General features: G+C 50.2%; 1 protein-coding gene across 2 annotated transcripts; it reads left to right on the forward strand.

The window, feature by feature from the left end:
- Window positions 1–13,006: 13,006 nt before the first annotated feature.
- GNPNAT1 (glucosamine-phosphate N-acetyltransferase 1) lies at window positions 13,007–19,458 on the forward strand. Of its 2 annotated transcripts, none has more exons than XM_061369155.1 (6): window positions 13,007–13,033; window positions 15,214–15,401; window positions 16,093–16,155; window positions 16,818–16,945; window positions 17,451–17,512; window positions 17,912–19,458. In XM_061369155.1, exons 2-6 carry the CDS (start codon window positions 15,230–15,232, stop codon window positions 18,057–18,059), a joined length of 573 nt encoding a protein of 190 aa, XP_061225139.1. In that variant the 5' UTR covers window positions 13,007–13,033; window positions 15,214–15,229; the 3' UTR covers window positions 18,060–19,458. The 2 variants fall into 2 exon arrangements, with proteins under 2 accessions (XP_061225139.1, XP_061225138.1); XM_061369154.1 differs by lacking the exon at window positions 13,007–13,033 and adding an exon at window positions 14,160–14,434.
- The last annotated feature ends 539 nt before the right edge of the window (window positions 19,459–19,997 follow it).

Below are 19,997 nucleotides of genomic sequence, written 5' to 3' on the forward strand. Positions count from 1 at the left end.
GCTGCTGCTCCTGGTTTTTGTGCTTCAACAGCGCTACGGCAGGGCCTTAAGCGTGTCCTCTGTGATTCAACCACCCTGTGCCATCCCTACACTTCCTCCCTTATCCTAAGCTTTCTGAAACAAAATGGTACTAAAAAGCAAAGCAAAATACAGGGATGGGCCAGGAGTGGCCAAAGCCCCGTTCCCTGCCCAGGCAGGCAGTGGCGAAGCAGCCCAGGGATGCAGGGAAGGATGCTGCTAGGACACATGGAGCCAGTATCCTGCCATCACCTATTTTGAAGGCTGCTGGTGGAGCACTGAGCTCAGTTACAATGGCAAAAAGGAAAATAGATTTGCAAGTCAGCCTTAAACCAGTGTATTTGAGCCCTTCATTTGGCAGTGAAATGAAATTGGGTTTGCTGCCACAGGGGAGCACTACAGTGGGAGAACCTGCAGCCACAATGCACCAGTGAGGGCCCTTGACCAGCTGCCCAGCAGACACAGTGCTGTTGTGCAGGAATAGGGTGCTGCGTGGGCAGAGAATCCAGTGAGGGATTCACCACCAAGAGAGCTCCGTGCACAAAAACACCCTGAGGGAAGGGCCAGGGACATTGCTTGGCCACATCGGGCTCAGCTCCCAGCTTCAGGCTCTCCCATCCCAACACGGCAGAGCCATAGCAGGGCTGGAGGGAGGCGAGGAGGGATGCAAAAGGGGGCAGGTGAGGATGGCTGCTCACCTGCATGTCTGGGCGGGACAGAGAAGAGCAAGCAACAGCAACACCCGCAGCACCTTCCCCAGGCACAAGCTGAATTTGCTCCCTTGCAGGTGGGTGCTCAGAGGAAATGGCGTGTTTCCACATCACTGATGCATTCCTGCAATGATCCTGTTTCTTGCACCATGTGCTCTTGGACAGGCTGCACTCTTGCTCCATAAAAGCAAGGGGAGTGGGTGGCCTGATGGTGCTGGGCGATTCCTCCCATTCCACAGTCAGGCTGCAAATGGGAGCACTGCCAGGGCAGAGGTGTGCTTGGGACGTGCTGGGGATGCTCCCAACCCTGCCCCACGCCTGTTCTTTTGGGTGCTGGCAGCTCCCCACTGCCGAACAAGCCCGGGCAGCCCTAGGAGGCACGCGAACAGCAGCAGCGTGCACGCTTCTGGCAGGCAGCGCTGGGATCTTGGCTGGATGGGGTGAGGCACAGCAGTAAGAACGTGCTGGCCTGGAATAGCATCGGAGATGAGCGTGTGATGGGGATGGCTCGCTGGAAAATATTTACCTCCTCCACAGCCTGAGGTTACGTGGGGTGGGGAGGTAACGGGGAAAGGAAAGGTGGGAGGAGAAGGTGCATCCTGCCCCCAGCCCATCCATCCCCAGCCACATCCACACAGCTCCACTACAGTGAATTGGGGCCCGATTTTGCAGCTGGGGGAGGTGATAAGACAGGAAATGCTAAGCAGAAAAGTAGAGGAGGTCGGGGAAGGGGCATGGGAAGGCAGAGGCTGCTTTCAACCCCGAGGATGGGAGCTGGGAGAAGCTGGGCAGGAAGCGGGGAAGCAGTGAGAGGGTCAGAAGCAGCTTTGAGGTGATCCAAAGCAGGCTGCCGGGGTTTCTAGGATGTCTTTCCTTTCTGCTAGGATTAAAAGACACAAATGGAAACGAGCTGTTAGAGAGGAGAGTGCAAGGGGATATAAAAAAGACTGATTTATCTGGAGAGATAAAATACAGCACAATGGGAACTGCTACACTGAGGCTGGACACAGGAGTGAGGAGGGAGCACAAGGGGCACATTGCAAGATGGCTTGGGGAGGAAGGTGTTGGGAGTGGAGCCTGTGGGAGAGGATGGATGACCCACCTCAGGGACAGGCATCAATGACAGCCAGCCGGCAGGAGGACAAGAACAGGAGCTGTTTGCTCTGCTGCTTCTCCCATCATCATCGGACACCACTGCTGGGATGATGCTGAGTCAAAGGGAACCCAGGACATGGAGGGTGCCGAGGGTTTCCAGTGATGTGCTGGGGAGAGGTGTCAGAAGCTGGGTGCGTTTGAGGGTGTTTGGGCATTAAAGCAAACAATGGAGGATGAGGAGGTCTTGGCAATGCAAATCCTAGCTCCTGCAGCACCAGCACTGAAGGGAGATGTAGAGGTTTATTCTGCTGATGCGATGAGATCTGGCTATGGGTGACCCTTTTAGGTAAACAAAGCAAACCAAATTAAAAACAAAAACAAAGAGAAACCAGCCTGTGGGTGTCCGCAGCCCCTTGGGGTGAAGAAGAGCAGCAACCATCTGACATCCACAATCTGGTGGCTGCCCTGGGGAAGAACAATTAACTCAAACTACCTTGATAAGCACATTATGGGGATAGATGTTCAGAGCCAACAGCACTGCTTAAACCTCCTTTTAACCCAAACAGACATCAGAGGTGCCTGAATATGGGATTACTCCAGCCCTACATCAGCAGGCAGGGCTGGGGGATGGATGCTCCTCCCTTGCTGACCCTTCTCAAGGACCTTGAGGAGGGGAAAGGAAAGAATGAATTACTTCACCGAAAGGTTCTGATGCAAACCCGCTGCCAGGGTGAAAATACACTCCACTTAGTGTGCCATGGGGCTTTGCATGCCTTTCTGAGCAAGGTACCGGCTGCGGTGTCAGCTGGGATTCATACGGCTTCTTAAGCCCCAGGTAATTCAATACCATGAAGATGGGTAAGTCACACAGTGGTTTTAGAGCAGGAACGGCAGAGGTTTGTACTGCGAGAGAGTTTATTTCCAAAAGCCCCATCCCAGTCCTCCCATCAAGGGATGTCCACCCTAGACAGTGGGGCTTTCCTGCGGGAGGCAGGGGCTAAAGAAAGGTCATCAAATTAATTAACTATTCATTAATCATCCAAGCTGGACGAGTCATTTCAGCATCTCAGCCCTGCAGGAAGCACACTGGGGACTTTCCAGACTTTGGGTTGGGAAGGGGCTCCCAAATTCCTGGTGCTCACATCACAGATGAATTAAAGTGCCTTCCCCTGCCTTGTCCAGCCCCTCCAAGCCCCTCACTTTGTTGAGCATCAGAGGGGTTGGGATGAGCAGCACCTTTCACCCTGACCTACCCTGTGTGCTGCATGAGAGGGGCTCTGGGCACCCCTGGGGGCACTCGGGGCCACAAGGGGTTTACCCAGCATTGACCAGGGATGCAGGAAACCCAGACCAGGCGTCGCCACTGCCAGCCAGGATCCAACCCAGAGACAAAACCACATGCGGATGTGAGATGCCTGTTTCACTCCAGCTGCCAAGAAACCCTCACTTCCCAGGTGTATTAACCCTCATCTTGATGCAGGAAAGGATGGCGAAGAGGCAAAGCCCTCAGCAACAGCACCAACTCAGACGGCAGGAGCAGTTTCATCACTCTAATTAAATTCAGACTGATCAGTGACCACGCTCACATGGCTCAAAACCTTTCTGGAAACCAGGAGGGGGTTGGTTTGTCTGCTTTAAATATCATAAAAGCGCTGTATGCTCTTATTGTGGCACCAAGGCACTAAAGAGATAAAAGATCTATAAATATCTGATGGATGTTATAGATTTAAGAGGTTCCTCCCTGTGTGCCTCTTCCCATCAGCACCAGTGCAATGCGGACCAGGCAGCCCAGCCTCACGCCTGTTCCCATTTCGATTGGCATCCCAGCCTTCCTTTTGAAATCCCCTGCATCCCTCCAGCTGTTCAACATATTTCAGGCTTGAGTCTCCCCCCAGAAACTGCTTCTTTGGTTTCTCTTAAGCCCTCCCGTCTGGTTTTCATAACTGCAGAATGCAAAGGGGGACTTTTCCCAGGGCGTTACCAAGGCCTCAGGTCTGAATGCCCCTGGGATGGAAACCCAGACCTTCCTCACTGGAAACAGCTGTGCCGATGGGCGAGCACGCGCTGGGGAAGGAGAGGATGGGAAACACCAGTTTAAGGAGAATTTGAAATCTCCACATGCCAAAATCACCGCCGAAAGCTGCCAGGGAGCAGCTCACACTGGTTTGATCAGCATTCCATCTGATCCGTGTCAGAGGCTGCAGCGCTTGCACTTTGGGGGGGGTCTTCTTTTAATTTGACACAGGAGCATCAAAATATTTCCTAGAGCCCAAAGGCCAACCCCATATTTCACAGCGACTCAAATATGCAAGAACCTGTCAGATACTGAGACAATTCAGTGCTCCCTTTGATCCATAGCTAAGACAAAGACCTGAAAACGGAGCTCCCCTGTGCTGTCAGCTCCCGGTGAGGCCACAGCTCCCCGGCTGGTGGGAAGCCTCTGGCTGCAGGACTCTCACTCCCCCTGCTCTGAGAAAGCAGCAGTTTGAGCAAATAAAGCATTTGCTCTGGGGGCTGGGGGGTTTGGGTTTGGCTTTTGGTCAGCAGCTGGTCAGCCTCTAAGGAGCAAGCTGGGCTTGGATTTCCTGCCTGGGAAAGGGGGTTAAAGGAAACGGGTTAGAAATTCGACTCACGCCAGCAATCCTGGCTGGGAGTTGCTCCCGTTTGTCCCTTGCCCAGGAAAATGTCCCAGATGGAGGCACTGGCTTGGCTCGGGGACAAGCGTAAGGGGCCACAAGGGAATCACAGCAGTGTCTAGAGAAAGTGAAGCCCCGTGGCCCCAGCTTGCCCAAGGAAAGACAACACTTGCCCCTGTGCTGCCTTCCAAATCAGGCCTGCACCATCTGGAGCATGCAGGGTGAGACAGCAGTGGTTCTGTTGGTCCTCCTGTGCAATTCCCCAATTCCAGGGCAGAGCACCACTGCCAAGCTCTGGGTTAGCTCTACCCCATGGGCACACCAGCACGAGAGGGGGTGACGGTCCTCTACAGAATAAGCCCACCAATAAGCTCATTCCCTTCACTGTGTTTCCAGCTGGCTCTGTTGCTGGCTCGCTCCAGGCAGAGAGCAGAGGGGAACCTGCAGCCAGCTCCCTGACATCAACATCCCTTCCCACAGGGCTCCTCTCCTGGTGTGTTCCTCTTAGGGCTTCGGCACTCACAACATCAAACATCCCAAATGCAATCCCCACCAATCCCCAGCACCTTGTCCCAGGTGGACAAGACTGGAGCTACCAGCAAGCCACAGCTGTGCTGCCCACATCCAGCCCAGGAGCAGGAGGGGCAGCTCGTCATGCAGTGCATTCAAGGGACTCCCTCACTGTGTTTAGATGTGGTGAAGGTCTCCCTTGCTCCTGACCACAGTAACTGTGAGTATTATCTCTCCCAAGTGACAGGTATGGCCAGACCTCACCTAGGACACTTGAGACAAACTGGGTTCCTCGTTTCCCTAATGGCTCTCAGCAGATTTAGGCAGGAGGGCAAAGAGCTGCTGTTCACTACTGGTGACCTCAAGGAAAGAGTTTTGTGTATTTTGCTTTTACAAAGGCAGTGAGGGCCAAGAGAGCTCTTGGGAAGGGCAAACCTGGAAAGAAGCAGCCCAGTAATCCTTGGAAAGTCTCTAGGTGTATCACTGGGAGCTGGCCTTGTGCCGAGACTCAAGCAGGCTCTGGTCCTGGCCCAGCAATCAGATCATCCCATCCCCTCTGCCTCACTGCCCCCGATAACAAACACACCATGATGTCCCACCCCAAACAAACACATGGTAAAAATGCCCTTGGCCAGCCCAGACCCCAAGGTGTCCCCATCCCTACCCACCCTGCCAGGGGGACAGAGCTGCCCCAAGGCCACCTCCAGCACCAGTGTGTGCTGTGTCCTGTCCCAGGCAGCTGTCTGCAGGGACCACATCTGATTCACATCCTCTCACAGCTGAAAGTCATGTGTCAGGCACTTCAAAGGACAAGGCCTTATAGCTGAGGGGCTCCCCGATGGCAACCCCCCCCCCACTACAGAGTCTGGGTGATGGCCGGGGGCGGCCGTTTTATCTCCTGACTGTTTTTTCCCTTTCCTATAAACAGGAGGAGCTGCGGGGAACATGTCTGGACCATCAGGGAAATGACGGGGTGGGAGGGAGTAGCTGTTAAATCTTCAAAAGCACTGCAGTGCCGGATCCTGGAACTGCTGCTGAGAGCAGGGAACATCCCTGCTAGGGCGATGAGCACTAGGTGAGCACTTCTAACATTCTTCTTTAATGCAGAATTGCAAGAAAAGGAAATAAAGGAATACTTTCAGTGACCTGCAAGATGGGCACAGCAACCCTCCCAGCCCTGCAGCTCTACACGTGGCACAGATAAAGAGCTACACTGCCCCAAAGGTTAACGAGCCCCTGGGAACAGCGTGGTGCACAGGACAGAACCAGGCTCCAACTGCTCCCCTGGCCCACACAGCCAAACCCTGTGCTATCTCAGATGTCCCCAGTGCCTGGGAATGAGCAAAATCTGGAACTAACGCCCCCCAAATTGTCCTTTAAGCCCTCTGTGACCAAGTTAATTCCTGCCCCTTAATGATGCCATTAATTAATCCAGAGTTCAAAAATAGCCCTGCAGGATTTCCTGCCTCCCTTTCCTCCCCTCCAACCGCACCACAAGGTAACAGAAAGGAGGAGAAGCTCGTAAAGCAGCATGAAGGGAAGATGCTCCATGAAGACCATGGTACCTCCCAGCATTATCTATCATCTCTCTTGTTTCATTTAGAGCAACCCTCATCCTTCCCCTGCCCTTGCACAACCAAAGCACAGCTCATCTTTCCCATCCCACACACGGAACACACAGGCATAAGCCCTCCAAGATATGCTGTGCGTCATTAAATTCAGGTCATTAAGTTCCCGCAAAGCGCCTGGGCAAGAGGGATGCAGGCAGACTGGCAGGGACTTCGTATGCCCAGCTGCAGGCGCAGGTCCAGACATGGGAAAGCTGCAATGTGATGTGTAAGAACTCCACCTAGAGGGGAAAGGGGTGGCCGGGCAGCACGGGTGAGCCTGCAGCCGGCTGGGATCAAAAGCCTAGCTGTCCCCTCCCACCCCAATTGCCAGTCCCTGGTCTCACACACGAGATTCATGGCCATCTCACCAGTGACTCTCCGAGTCCTTCACTCACCTGAAGTTTCACTCCCCCCTGGCACTTCCTACAGCATGGACATCTCTGTGCATGGACCACACGGCTCAAAACTGGTAGGGAACTCAGAGCAAACACGTATCTTGTCAGTCTCCCTCCCAGTGCTCCAATACACCCAGTGCTAAAATCCCCCAAATCTGAGCTTGCTCTCTGCAACCACATGCTCTGGCTTGCTTTCTTTTCTTTTTCTCAATAGTAGATCTATCTGCAGTTAGATTAACAATAATAAGAGCTGGAAAGTGCCTCCTGTCTCGTCCAGACCATATGCCCATCCCCAGGAAGGAAGGAAGGAAGGAAAGAAGAAAGGAAGAAAAGCCAAATGCCTGCTCAGCCTCTTTCAGGCACTGCTTGCTTCAGCCCCATAGCCCTTCCAGTGGGACTCCAGCCCACAATTTGCCAGCTCTGGGGATGTGAATCAGCCACCATTTTACTTTTTTGTCTCTGTAACCTTGGAAATCGGAGACCAAGGGAACATCGGCTTCAGCTTCTGTTTAACAACCGCCTCTTATCACTGCACACACAGTGCAGCCCGGGCAAAAGATAAAGCATTTCCACCGTGATGGATAAACAGAGATGAAGCCTGCCAAGCGGCTCACATGGCAATATTATCCTCTGCCTGCCCAGCAGCTCAGATTCGGGGTGTGCTACTTCCCAGGCCCCACGTTTAGCTCCACCAGCAGCCGGCTGCCGAGGGACATGGCAAGGCTTTTCTGCCACAGCACCGCTGAGCCTTCAGCTGGGATGGACACAGAGCTGGGACTCACGTACAGTTGAATTGTGAGAGCTCCCTCCTGCCTAAAGCTTCTCTCCAAAGCCCTTCCTGCTGCCCATCCTGGCAGGGAGACCACTCTGTCTTCAGGCTTCAGGTGACCTGACTGTTCAGGATGCACACTTGCCCATGGCCAAGCCTTGGCTGCCCCAGCGCAGCACAGAGGCCAGTTTTGTCCATCAAATGTGTCTCCCAGCATCCATGGAAGGGGAGGACAAGAGATCAGGGCTGTATTTCCTTTGAGGAAGCATCAGTCCTGAATTTAATCAAGCTCATTGAGAGGTCATAACCTTTGGGAAATACAGGAAGATCCTCTTTAACCAGCCCGGTGATGGGACATTGGGTGAGACAGCATGTTTGCAGGGACAGTTGCTAGACAAATGCAACCTTAGCACCACCAGCTCGTATTTGGTGGAAGGGGAAAAGCTAAAAGCTGTTATTTACTCACTAATCCATCCAGAGAAGATAGTCTATCGAATCCACAGTGTGCTCATTTTGTATGGGAAGGCTGGGGAGATCTGTCATTCGGAGCACTCTGTCTGCAGCTGATGAGAAATGTCCTTTTACCTGCAGGGACTGTCAATTTCTGGTTACCTGCAATGCACTTGTACCCACTGTGCACAGGTTCAGGACACCTTGGGATCACAAGTACTATTTGGGCTGTGTCCCCCATAACATCAGATCTGGTTTTGATCTGATCCCAACTCCAGTTTTTTTGGGTGACCTGATACTATTTTACTTTTTATAAACTAGCCACATCCAAAGGAGCGTGACAGCGATAAGCAAGTTTCTTGCTGGAGTCCCTTTCACATGTTTTTTAAGCCCCAGTTTGGACTCTTAAGTTTCAAGATTTGAGTATTACTATTTCTGTTGGCCTCAGATGGGGACTTTCTCCACCTAAAAAAAAGCGTTTCTGGGCCATGGACAGGAGAGACAAGAAAACCTCAAGACACCGAACTCATTCTTCTTCCAGCCTCCACGGAGAGTGTGCTGGGGCTGCCTCCGCTAGGGGCAGCCTCTGCTTCCCTCCCAAAGCAGCAGCTCAGGAAGGGGGCTGTGACACATCTGTGGTTCCTAAAGCTTCCCCTTCCCCCGCAGTTAAATGAACTTTAGCTTCTTGTCTAAAGATGGTATAACTATTTCCAGTGAGGTACACATGCTCCAGATGCACTTTTTTTCATAACTGCAGTAATGCTACCACAAACCCCAAATAAATACCATTTCCCAGGTCCCAGGTGGCCATCTGAATGGTGGCAGAGCATTTCCAAAGACTGACAGGTCTTTATTTAGAGTTTGAATACATAGTTTCTTGTTATCCATCCACAGGCAGTATTTGGGGAGACACAGCAGCGTTCTTCTTTCCTCTGGCAGACAGATGGGGGTTAAGCAGGCCCTGGGTCCTCCGCAAAATCTGGGTGCCCAGGGCTGGTTTATGCAGCTCTTCTGCAGAGATTTCCGATGCTTGGGATTTACTGGTGGCTGGAAACAGCCTGCCCTACTAGGGGCTAAAAAGAATCAAAGAGACTGGTCCTTAGGTATACCGAGCCCCAGGCATCTGTTTCCAAAACAGAACGTAAACAGTTTTATTGTGTCAAGGATTTATTCGTGCTTACTGCCTTGTGTCATACAGCCAAAGGAAAGGAAGGCGCTTTTTCTCTCCTCATAAAGCAGGGTGTGTTTCAGACTCAGACATTTATATCAAGCAAGTGCATGGCTCCCTTCCCATCTTTCTGACTGTCCTGCGGTCATGAAATTGCAATTTCCTTGACTTATGATCGCCTTGTTCCAGTGCTGGCAAATTTGAAGCAGTCAGAGGATATCACTTTGCTGGGTTTTTTTTTCCCACTGCAACAAAATACACTGCAGTGGAACCAACAAAGAGGAGACGAACACATCCGTGACACAAGTGGAAATGTGTTATTTCAACTTTCCCCTTGCTCTTCACTAACTAAATCCTGGCCTTGGAAGTACCGGAGAGATTTATCTGTTGGCTGCTGTGAATCCTCACTGGCCCGAATTGCTTGACCTTTAAAAAGCCACCGGATGGGACTCGGGGGTGTGTCAAGGAGATGTAAGAGCTCATCAGCGGGCACGTGCCTCTCACCAAGCTTTCGGGAGGAAGCAAAGCCTGTCTTTCATGAGTGGAAAGCCTCAGGAGCCTTTGCGAATCCAGTTTCCCCTTACTGGGTGCCCTAATCCAGTCCTGCCCCACTGGCCAGCTCTCTTTAAAAAGCCCGCGAGAGCACTGCCATCTCCTTCCAACGTGGTTAGAATTAGAGGAAAATATTAAAACGTAGCTCATAGGGAGGGGGTGGCTGAAAACCAGCTGGCTCTGTCCTGCCCTGCCCTGCCCTGCCTCTGTGGTTGGCTCAGGTTTTGCCAGAGGGTTTTGGATGGGCCCTAAGAGGGGGTAAAGATCAAATCTCTGTGAGAGGTGAATCCCCTCACAACAGCAGCCCTTCTCTATAAAGTCTCTGGGCTCCTGAACTAGATGAGGGTTTCAGCAGCACTGACAGAGTCACTGTTCAGTTTAAACCCCTCCACTGGGGCAGATTTCTTTGCTCTCAGTTTGCAAATGCAGTTGAAGAGGGTCTGTACCCACCCCTTTCCTTCAGAAAGGTTTTCCATCCAGGTCATCCCTGATCCAGTTCAGACTTATGCTGCTACAAAACCCACGTGCAGAAAGGTTGCTGTCCTCAAGCCAAGCTGAAGTCAGTACCTGTGCTGGTAAATAGGACAGGACTAGCTGCCAGGGCTAAAAATAAATAAATAAATAAAAATGGAAGAGCAAGAGGTTTAACCAAACCAAAGGATTTTCCCTGCAATGTTACACTGCAGCACAGTAGAAGCTCTGGAGGCCAGAAGCTGAGACACAAGCACCAAAGATAGCACTGTTTAACTATGAAGTACCATGAACCAGATGCACCTTCTGGGTCAGGATGTCTCTACACAGTCATATGCTGGAAACTGTGAGGATGTACCTGCATAAAGCTTGTCCAACCCGCACCATATTCCCCTTGCAGGTCCAGGACCTCTGCTCCAAGCCTCACTGGGGAGAGCTGGGCTGACCCCATGTGGTCATGGCCTTGTTATGACACGATTTTGTTTTTAAAAAGCCTTATCCATAGATACTGAGGTAAATGCAATCTCCTTCACATCTGTAAAATCTTTCCATCAAGGAAAAGACACCATGGAGGGAATTAAGCTAAATCGCCGTCTGTCATTTTTCACACAGTGGAAATGTGTCCACACCCCCAGTTTCCCTGTTTAACCAGCTGAAGTAGCGCTTCCCCGTTTCTTTTCATGCACGGAAACGGGACATGGTGCTCATTTTTCAGCATGGATGCATGGATGGTTCTCTTCATCCCTCAAAAGAAACGAGAAAAGAGACAGGAGGGGAAAGCTCACACCCGGTTTGGGCCTCTCCCTTGCAGTGAAAGGTTAATAGTTGCAGTGATTCACCCAGGCAGCCCCCAACCCTGACTCCGCTGGAGAAACTTGGGGTGAGCACTGCCCCCAGACTTTGGGCGTGCCTGAGCCCAGGGAGGCTGGCGTGTGTCATCCGGTCACTCTAGGCCTGCAGAATTGAAAACTAAGTAATGATGTCGATTGTTTCCAGGGTAACAGAGAGTGATTCATTCCCAGGGTAAAGTAACAGGGGGGAAGAAACATGGAAAGTGAAAATCATGTCTCAGAAGCACACTGTGTAATTATCTTGTGCAGCAGGCCTCCAGCTCCATGCTACATGTGAGCCTTGACCTCAGCTATTTATGAAACGGTTTCTCAAGGTGATCTCCAAGTTAGGTTGTTGTTTTGTTGTTATTGTTGCTTTAATTGAAAAGTAAGAACCCCACTCAGTCAGGTCCCCTGCCAGCCTTGGAGGCTGAACAAAGCTCATTCCATCCCAGGACAGCAAGTCTTACCCAAGGGGAGCATCGAAGCCTCCAAAAACAATCTCACAGAGATAAAAAGTATCAAAGGGAGGGATTCTTTCTTTACAAAAGCTGCTGCCACCTGCAATTCCTCAGGAGAAAGAGGAACCTCTGTATAATCCTGTCGCCTGAGCCACCCCTCCACAGGTACCCATAAGCCTGTCCTGAGCTCTGGCCATCTCAAACACCAAACAGCTTCCCGGAGGCACTCCGGAGGCCAAACCCCGGTGGCAACGCAGGGAAACGTATGCAGAACAGCCAGCAATTACAGTGCCAGCTACCTGTGATCTGCTGCTTCAGAGAAGCCTTGCATCACCCTCACTGACCTCATGTGGCTGGGCCTCAATTTTACCCTTTCCCCCACAATAAAGCCCTGCAGTCTGCCAACACAAATACCACAATCTCCACAGTCGTAGGCTGAAAAAGAGCTGTAAAGAGAAAGCTGGTCCAGATGAGAGAAAGGAATGACCCACGAGAGCCACCCTGCATGGCGCCGCAAACAGCAGGGCTCCCCACACCCCACCGAACCACTCCCCTGGCCGCGCCTCGCCCCTGGGAGATGCTTGTTCAGAGGTGCGGGGGTGTCCTTTCAGACACCAAAGCCCTACCAAGGGCAAACACCTTCGTGCCCCTGAGGTGGAACGGGCCGGGGAGCCACAGTGCTCCCAGAGCCACCACCGCGCCGCCATCCCCATGCCTGAAGCCCGACGTGTGTGGGCGGGACCTCCCTCATGGAGGGGGCGTGGCCACACCTCCCACAGCCCAATTAGCGCGCGGGGGCGGGGCTGTTCCCGGAGATCGCAAGGCCGGCGAGGGGTTGGCCCGGAGTTCCGGGCGCGCGGGTCTGGGGCGGGGCCGGCGGGCGGTGATTGGTTGCGCGCTGGCGTGCGTGCGTGCCCGGCTCCTCCCCCCTGCCACGTCCGTGCGGCGCCTGCGGCGCAGCCGGCATTTGGCGCCGGGGCCTCGTGTTTGGGTGAGTGCGGGGGGGGTGTGTGCCGCTTGAGGGGGCTGTGGGGAGGGCGCCGGCTCCTCGGTATCCCCCTGAGGGGGCTCTGTGAGGGGCGGCCCTTCGGGGACCTCCCGGAGGGGCTGGCAAGGGCGGCTGGGCGCCCTGTCGCCCGGAGGGGCTGTATGTAAGGGGTGGGCCTGCGCGGACAGCCCCTCTCCCGAGGAGCAGTGTGTGAGGTGAAGAGAACCCCCCGAGGGGCAGTGTGTGAGGTGAAGGGGACCGCTCCAGGGGGCTGCTTCAGCTGAAGGGAGCTGTGGGGACCCCCCGAGGAGTCGCGCAAGGGGTGATATGGAGCTCTCCGCCTCCCCTTTCCCCGAAGGCGCTGCTTCAGGTGAGGACCCCGCCGAGGGCCCGTGCGGAGCTATCTCTTGCCCTCGGGGCAGGGCTGGGGTCTCTCCGTGCCTGCAGCTGGGGAGCCGCTATGTTCCGGCCGGCCCCGCACCGGGTGCTAGGGGGTGAGTCTCCCTCCCGCGGGTAGCTTCTCTTGTGGGGACCCCAGGTTCTTTCCGTGCCGGCTTTGCGGGACAGAGCTGGGTAGGGAAGGACGGCTGAGAGGGGCCGGAGGTTCCGTGTGCGCTTGCACGGCCCGGTCCCGCTCCCGCTCCCGACACGTTGTGGGAAGTCCAGGATGCCCCGAGGAGGTTTCAGATACGCACCAAGGCCAGTACCCGGTTTCCTGGAGGAGAAACTGGCAACCCATCGAAACAGGCCAAAGCTCTTATTCCTTGCTGCACCTTGAACCCTTTTCTTTAATTAGGCAATGCATTTCTATTGGGCAAGTCATATCCCTGACTCCAGAAGATGCATGAGGCTTCAAGCTTCATCCTGCACCAGCTGTGCTGGATGTAGTTTGAAAAATAACTTTTAGTTTGTCGCTAACTACTTGAAGAGCATAAAGAAATTTCTTTCTTTCATATGCTTTTATACTGCTGTGTGTGCTTGGTATTCTGTAACCTTGAGCTGAAATTAGTAAGATTCTAGTCTGTACAGTACAGAACATTGTAATGAATTCTAGGAAGGCTTTGTAATGGGACAGGGTAACAGCAAGGTTACAGTAATTGAGATCTAGGAACACAGATACCGAATGTGTTGTTGGAACCAGGTGGACTTCACTTTTGCTAAGCAGTGACATAATGAATACAGTAGTGATGGTCTTGCAGTCTTCTGCACACACTGGTGTGATCTGATCACTGAAGCTCAGGACTGGGACTCAAAGACCTGGATTCTTGCTTCTTGCTCTCCCATCTAGGGAAATGTTTCTCTTTGCACTTCATTTTCCCCACTGTTTTGTTTTTGAAAATTCCTGTGGAATGAGGGTTTGTATTGCTGTGAGAAGGGGGATTTAAAGGCCAGCATGTATCAGCAGGTGGCATAGAAAAAAGATTTTTGTGGTTGGTTTTTTTTTTTTGTTTTAAAGAAGTTTTTCAGTTGAGTTTCCAGAGCCACCTTCCACTTTGAGGCTTGCATGTTACAGTTAGTCTGATATGCTTCATAGCTGACCTCTGGTGTACTTTCCTTGGCAGCTTAACAGGGCTGAAAGATGTCTTATTTTGAAAGGTATTCATCCCAAATACATTTTTTTCTTTCTGGTGTTTATTTGGCCTGTGCAATGGTGTGCCACTACCACAACTTTATGGTGCAGCTAAGTTAATATGAAGATGCATAAAGAACTTGGTCTCAGGAGAGGTTCTCATGATATGCTCTGCTCAGAGCAGATGCTGCAGGTGTCAAAGTAAGAATTATTTTCCTATACCTGGCAGTTAGGAAAACATACCCCTTTTCTTCCTTTTATCCTTAATTCTGGATAATGCACAATCCCCAGTCTCTCTTTCATCATTACCAGGTGTCTCACTCTCACCTTGGCACCATGTATTTTACCTGTTAGTGGACTCTGAGGTGCTGCACTTTACAGCTGAGGTGGCATTGGACAGAGCAAACTGACTTACACAAGGAGTGCAGTATGGGCCGTGAGCGTGTTCAGGCTGTTGTATTATCTGTGTTTTCATACATGTGTTGCAGTGCCTCTTGGCTGAGACACTAAACATTTGTGTGATGGGACTGGTTCGAAAAAGTGTACTATTGCTACCGCCAGTTTTAAATGGAACATTAATGCCAAGGATCCCCTCTATATCAGTAGCCAGTATGTTAGGGTTATTGAGAGGATGAGATACTTTCCTTTTCAGAGGGCCACAGAGGTTAAATATCCCAGGCAATGTCTTATCTATTTGTTGGGGCTTTTTTCCAAGAGAAGAAACTTCCTGGACGCACACAGAAGTGCCACGTGTCAACTTTCGGTAATACGTGTGGCGTCAGTGTGTGTGCTCTTTAACCCATTAACCCATTGGAAGTTGAGGAGCGTCAGTTGCAAATAAAATGAACAGCAGTTTGTTCACCTTTCTTACATTCCTGAGGAACATCCCATGGCATGATATAACCTGGGGAAATGACTTACTTGGAGATCAAAGCAAGAGCTAACCAAACTGCCCCTTACCCATGTGCCTTCTGTTCCAGACCACCTGCTGCAGCCATGATGCCTGTTGCAACCGTGATGCTTGATGACACCCCAATGTTTGACCCAAACATTCTGCATGAACTCGACTGGAGCGAGAACACGACGACGTTTTCTCCTGCTATTTCTCCTTTAGATCCAGGAGATGGCTTGGTTTTGAGACCACTTTGCACGGCTGATCTAAATCGAGGTAGAATCCTGTTTAATGATCACCACAAAGGAAAGCTGGGTGCTGAACTAGATACTGTGTATTTCTGTGTGATCCTGCACTAGATTAGGATTGCTCATTTTATCTGATTGGGATTATTTTTATCAGTAAGGAATTGGAGCACTTGGCACCATGGATTGGTGCTGTGTTGGGTGACCCTCAAAATTGGTTTACTGTTTTAACCTCAAAACCACCAAAATTCAAGTCAAATTTTCCAAATAATCCACAGCTTCCTATTCACCACAGCTTTAGAGAGTATGGTTGGTTGTACTGTTCCCTTTAATAGAGAAGTAGTGGAAACCAGCATTATTCTTGGTGCACGAAGACTTCTTCAGTTCTGTAAGTTGGACAAAAAGGTTGTTCTGAAGAAACAGCTTAATATCATAGAATTTCAGGCTTATATATATCTTGCTTGAACGTGTGCATCTTCTGCACTCAGGCTGCAGTTTGCTGCTGATCCTTCAGCATTGCACAAGGCGGAAGTTTGATTTTAAGATTACAGTCTAGTTCTGTAATATCTGGAGCACAGGCTTTTACATACTACTGAGCTGGATGGCACCATGGGGATGTTAACTCTCCAAACAGCCATGTCGGGTTGTTCAGTGCTGTTTGGAGCTAATTGTGTGTCTCTGTTTCTCACTGAGGGTTGTTCCTCACCTTTCTTTCATAACAGGCTTTTTTAAGGTTCTGGGTCAGCTGACAGAAACTGGAGTTGCAAGCCCAGAGCAGTTTATCAGTGAGTATATCATTATTTCTTGGCATTTCCATAGAGGTTGCTGGGAGCCAAAGGATGGTGATGCTGACAGCATACCTACTTGGGTGAGAGGCTTCCAACTGCTTGATGCCAGAAGGATTTATTAACTCAGCTCCCCCAAGGCACTCGGTGTGGAATCCAGTTGCAGCTATCCTGAAGGATAGCTTCTTCACTGGGGCACGCCTAAATTGTATAACTGCTTTTGAGGCTGAGCTTTAGGAGGGGCTGCTGGGGGATGGCTTGTCTTGGCTGAATTACTGAAGCACTAGTAGCGAGGCAGAGGCTTTGCCTCTGACTGTAGCTCAACACCATCTTGAGCTCACTTCACTGGTTCAACCGAAATGTAAAATAACCTAGAGGAGGTGCTGCTGCCTTTGTTATAGTGCCCCTAAGAGACGGCAGAGATGCTGGGGAAGGAGGGATCTCTTGGCAGCCAAGGAAAAGTTATTTGTTTAATTTTCCTGGTTCTGTCTCTGGGCTAATCTGACTCTGTGGCTTTTGGGTTCTGGGGTGTTGAGTGCATCATTCTCATGATCCTGAACCCTGCAGTGATGAGTGTTCAGAACCTGTTGCAAGTGTCAGACTTCACAGCAGTTTAATCTGAGATTAATAGTGACTGTTGTGCTGTCTGTCTGCTCCCACAGAAACCTTTGAGCACATGAAGAGATCTGGAGATTACTACGTCACTGTCGTAGAAGACACAAATCTTGGACAGATTGTTGCTACAGCAACACTGGTTATAGAACATAAATTCACTCACTCCTGTGCAAAGGTATCTTCTCTCACTGCAGCCTTAAAGAGAGGGAAAAGATGCTGTCTCTGACTTTGTGTTATTTTTATGGCATCTGTGTGCTAAAGTATCTTCTGCATTTTAAAAGTATCTCCCATTCTTGGCTGCTCAGATAAATAGTAAGGGAAAGCTTTGGCTTTTCTTAAGGAGAGAGCAGTTGGATGGCTGTCCTGTTCTTCCTCCCAGTGAGCTTTTGAACTAGTCAGACATGATTCTGATGGAGCAGATGGCTGAGGATCTTGCTGCTGCAGAGGGAGTCCCCAGCTAGATGTGTGAAAACAGGGAGCTAGAGATACAAATCTCTTGGCAGGGAAAGGCTGTGGTGGGGCTGCTGCTCCTGTTGGGTGCTGGAAGGGGCACGATAAGTGTGTTGATCGCTGGAGGAGTGGTGTCTAAACAGCAGAAAATACAAGTGTGAAGCATAAGCAGAAAGGAAACTTAACACAACAGTGCTCTGTTCGACTAATGCTTGCCTGTGTTTTCACAGAGAGGAAGGATAGAAGATGTTGTAGTAAGCGGGGAGTGCAGAGGAAAGCAGCTTGGTAAACTGTAAGTATTTTCCCACTGTTGCCATTCACCACCAGCAGGCAGCAAGCCCTCACCGTGTCCCTGATGGGCACCAGCAGCTAAGCTGGCTCATTAGACCTTGGAGGGTGAGCTGGAGCTTGGCCCAGCAGCTGAAGCTGCAGGGCAGATCCTCCCCAGGCAGGCACGTGACAAGAATTTAGCCAGAAGGTATCATCAGCTGAGGTTCTTAAAACAGAGGCATAAAGTTGTCTGCAGGATGCTGGTACTTTGTTCTGTTTGTTTCTTGGAATAGTGACTGTCCTGTGCAGTGAAGGCAAATGCAGAGTGCTGCAAAACTTGAGTATTGTAGTTCTGATAACTTTCATCAATCCAGCGTTCCAGGCCAGCTTCATTTAACTGTTGGTTTTCTGTCTTTTTCAGATTAACATCCACCCTCACATTGCTAAGTAAGAGACTGAACTGTTACAAAATCACGCTTGAGTGTCTGCCAAAAAATGTGGATTTTTATAAGAAGTTTGGCTATTCGGTATCTGAAGAAAACTACATGTTTCAGCGGTTCTTTAACTAAGAACTTTGAGGGTTTGGGTTTGGTTGGTTTTTGGTTTTTTTTCCATAAAAACTCTTGGTGGAGGAGCTTGTGCTACAGACATTTTCTTCATGGAAAATTTCTAGAGTTTATTGCTGCAAATGTAACAATCCCTATAAATAATGATCATCGAATGTGTAAATCCTGGGGGGAAAAGATATTACTGACATTTGAGAAGGGTCCTCTGGGTTAGGAAATAAGCGCTTAGAACTAATTTTTACTACTGTTCAGTCTAAGTGAAGCTTTTGTTCTCGCTAAGTTACAAAGGACTCTTGTTAAAGGGGTGGTTTTTAACCAAAGGTATATATTTTTATGTCAAATTTTTTCTTGCATTGTATTTTTCTAAAAGTTCGCAATTCTTTTCTCAATAGCAAAGTACAGCTCAGGGGACTGTTCTGCTGCCTGTACTTCACAGAAGGATGATGTAGCTTGCTTGGGTAGGGACAGTGCTTCTCTTGAGCAGAATGAGTGATATGGAACAGGCCTTATGTGCTGTTCTTGCCATGGAACCTAACTGAAGTGCTGATGATGTGTTGATGCATCTCAAGTTTTATAGGCACCATTTTCCAAAACCGAATTTGTTACTGTTTGTGCGGGTAGGGGAGAATCCCCATGGACTAAGCTAAACCTGATGTGCTGAGTTTAAAGATGGCTGGGTATGTCTTGCTGCAGGGGTCCTGCACTTTAGCTGATAACTTATTTTGTTTTCAGGATAATTACTTTTCTGACAAACCCAACCACAACACGTGGTTTGCAATGGGGCAAAGGCAACTGGGAAACTGGAGTGTCTGGCAGAGAAAATACCCCATCTTCAGCGGGGCTCCTAGTACTCAATGGGATTGTGATTTGGGTTGGGCAGGAGTGTGTTCAGCTTTGTGCTTGAGTTTCCCAGGGCTGGGGGGCTGTGGTTGTGCTGGTAACTGCTTATGCTTACAGCATAGCAAGCCAGCAGGGACCCCCCACCCCAGAGCCTGAGGGACTTGTGCTGCTTTGGAGCATCCCTCTTGCTAAGAGATTGGATAAATAGTTTTAGCACTTTTGCCAGCAATGGCAAGCAAATAATGTACAAAGCCCTGGTCTGAACAGTGGGGTTTTGTGTGGAGAGAGTGACAAATCCTGTATCAATGAATAGGGCATTATGAAAACACGAAGGTTCGTACAGAGCAGCTGGTTGTGTTTGTGAACAGCGAGGCTTGACAAAATGGTTGTTCTTTGTGGTGTGGAGAGGTACTTTAAGCTGTGGTGGGGTTCTGTTTAATGTTCCTGATGGTACTCCACTGACTGTAGTGTTTCCTTGGTGATGTCTGGTTTATTTATTGATTTTTATTTTGTTGGGTTTTTTTTTTTTAATCTTTAAGCTGAATAAATGAAGACTGCCAAATGTATCTGGCTTTCATATTGCTGCATGGTGTCCAGAGGATGTGTGCACCTACTGGCTTCCACAACAGTACCACTAGCTGAAAATAACCTTTGTTTTCCCTTCCCCTGCTGAAAAGATGACTTTCAGAAACTCCATATTATTTTCAGCAAGTGTCTGATGCATGTTTTCAGCTTCGCAAGTGTTCAAAGGACACTTCTCTGCTTGTTCTGGGGGTGAAGCCTTTGACTGCAGGCACAAACCCCAGGCAGGAGTTTCTAACCCACTTTCCCCTCAGCAGACCAGCAGCTCCCCATTTTCTTTGAGTTATTCTCCCCTCCAGAGACAGCAGGGATGCTCCCTGTAGAACATGGAAGTGGCTTGTGCCCTGACTCTGCACTAATTGTATTAAAACAACTACTGCTTTATGGTGGCCCAAATTACTGAGGTGGATTTTCTTGACTTTCACAGTTATAATTAATTCTGAATTTTCACTAGTTTAAAGTGGATTATTTGAATTCAGTGAAACCTATACCATGGACATAGCTCCACGCCCTCATTAA

Source organism: Neopsephotus bourkii, unplaced genomic scaffold (assembly GCF_033783945.1).
Source record: "Neopsephotus bourkii isolate Nb327-2 ecotype Australia unplaced genomic scaffold, CSIRO-AGI_Nbou_v1 NB_1477, whole genome shotgun sequence".
Classification (NCBI taxonomy): Eukaryota; Metazoa; Chordata; class Aves; order Psittaciformes; family Psittacidae; genus Neopsephotus; species Neopsephotus bourkii.

Coding starts and splice junctions, on each gene's coding strand:
- GNPNAT1 (XM_061369154.1), top strand. CDS start 14,355: ATGAAGATGCATAAAGAACTTGGTCTCAGGAGAGGTTCTCATGATATG. Junction 14,435..15,213: donor CAGATGCTGCAGGTGTCAAA/GTAAGAATTATT, acceptor CTTCTGTTCCAG/ACCACCTGCTGCAGCCATGA. Junction 16,946..17,450: donor TCACTCACTCCTGTGCAAAG/GTATCTTCTCTC, acceptor GTGTTTTCACAG/AGAGGAAGGATAGAAGATGT.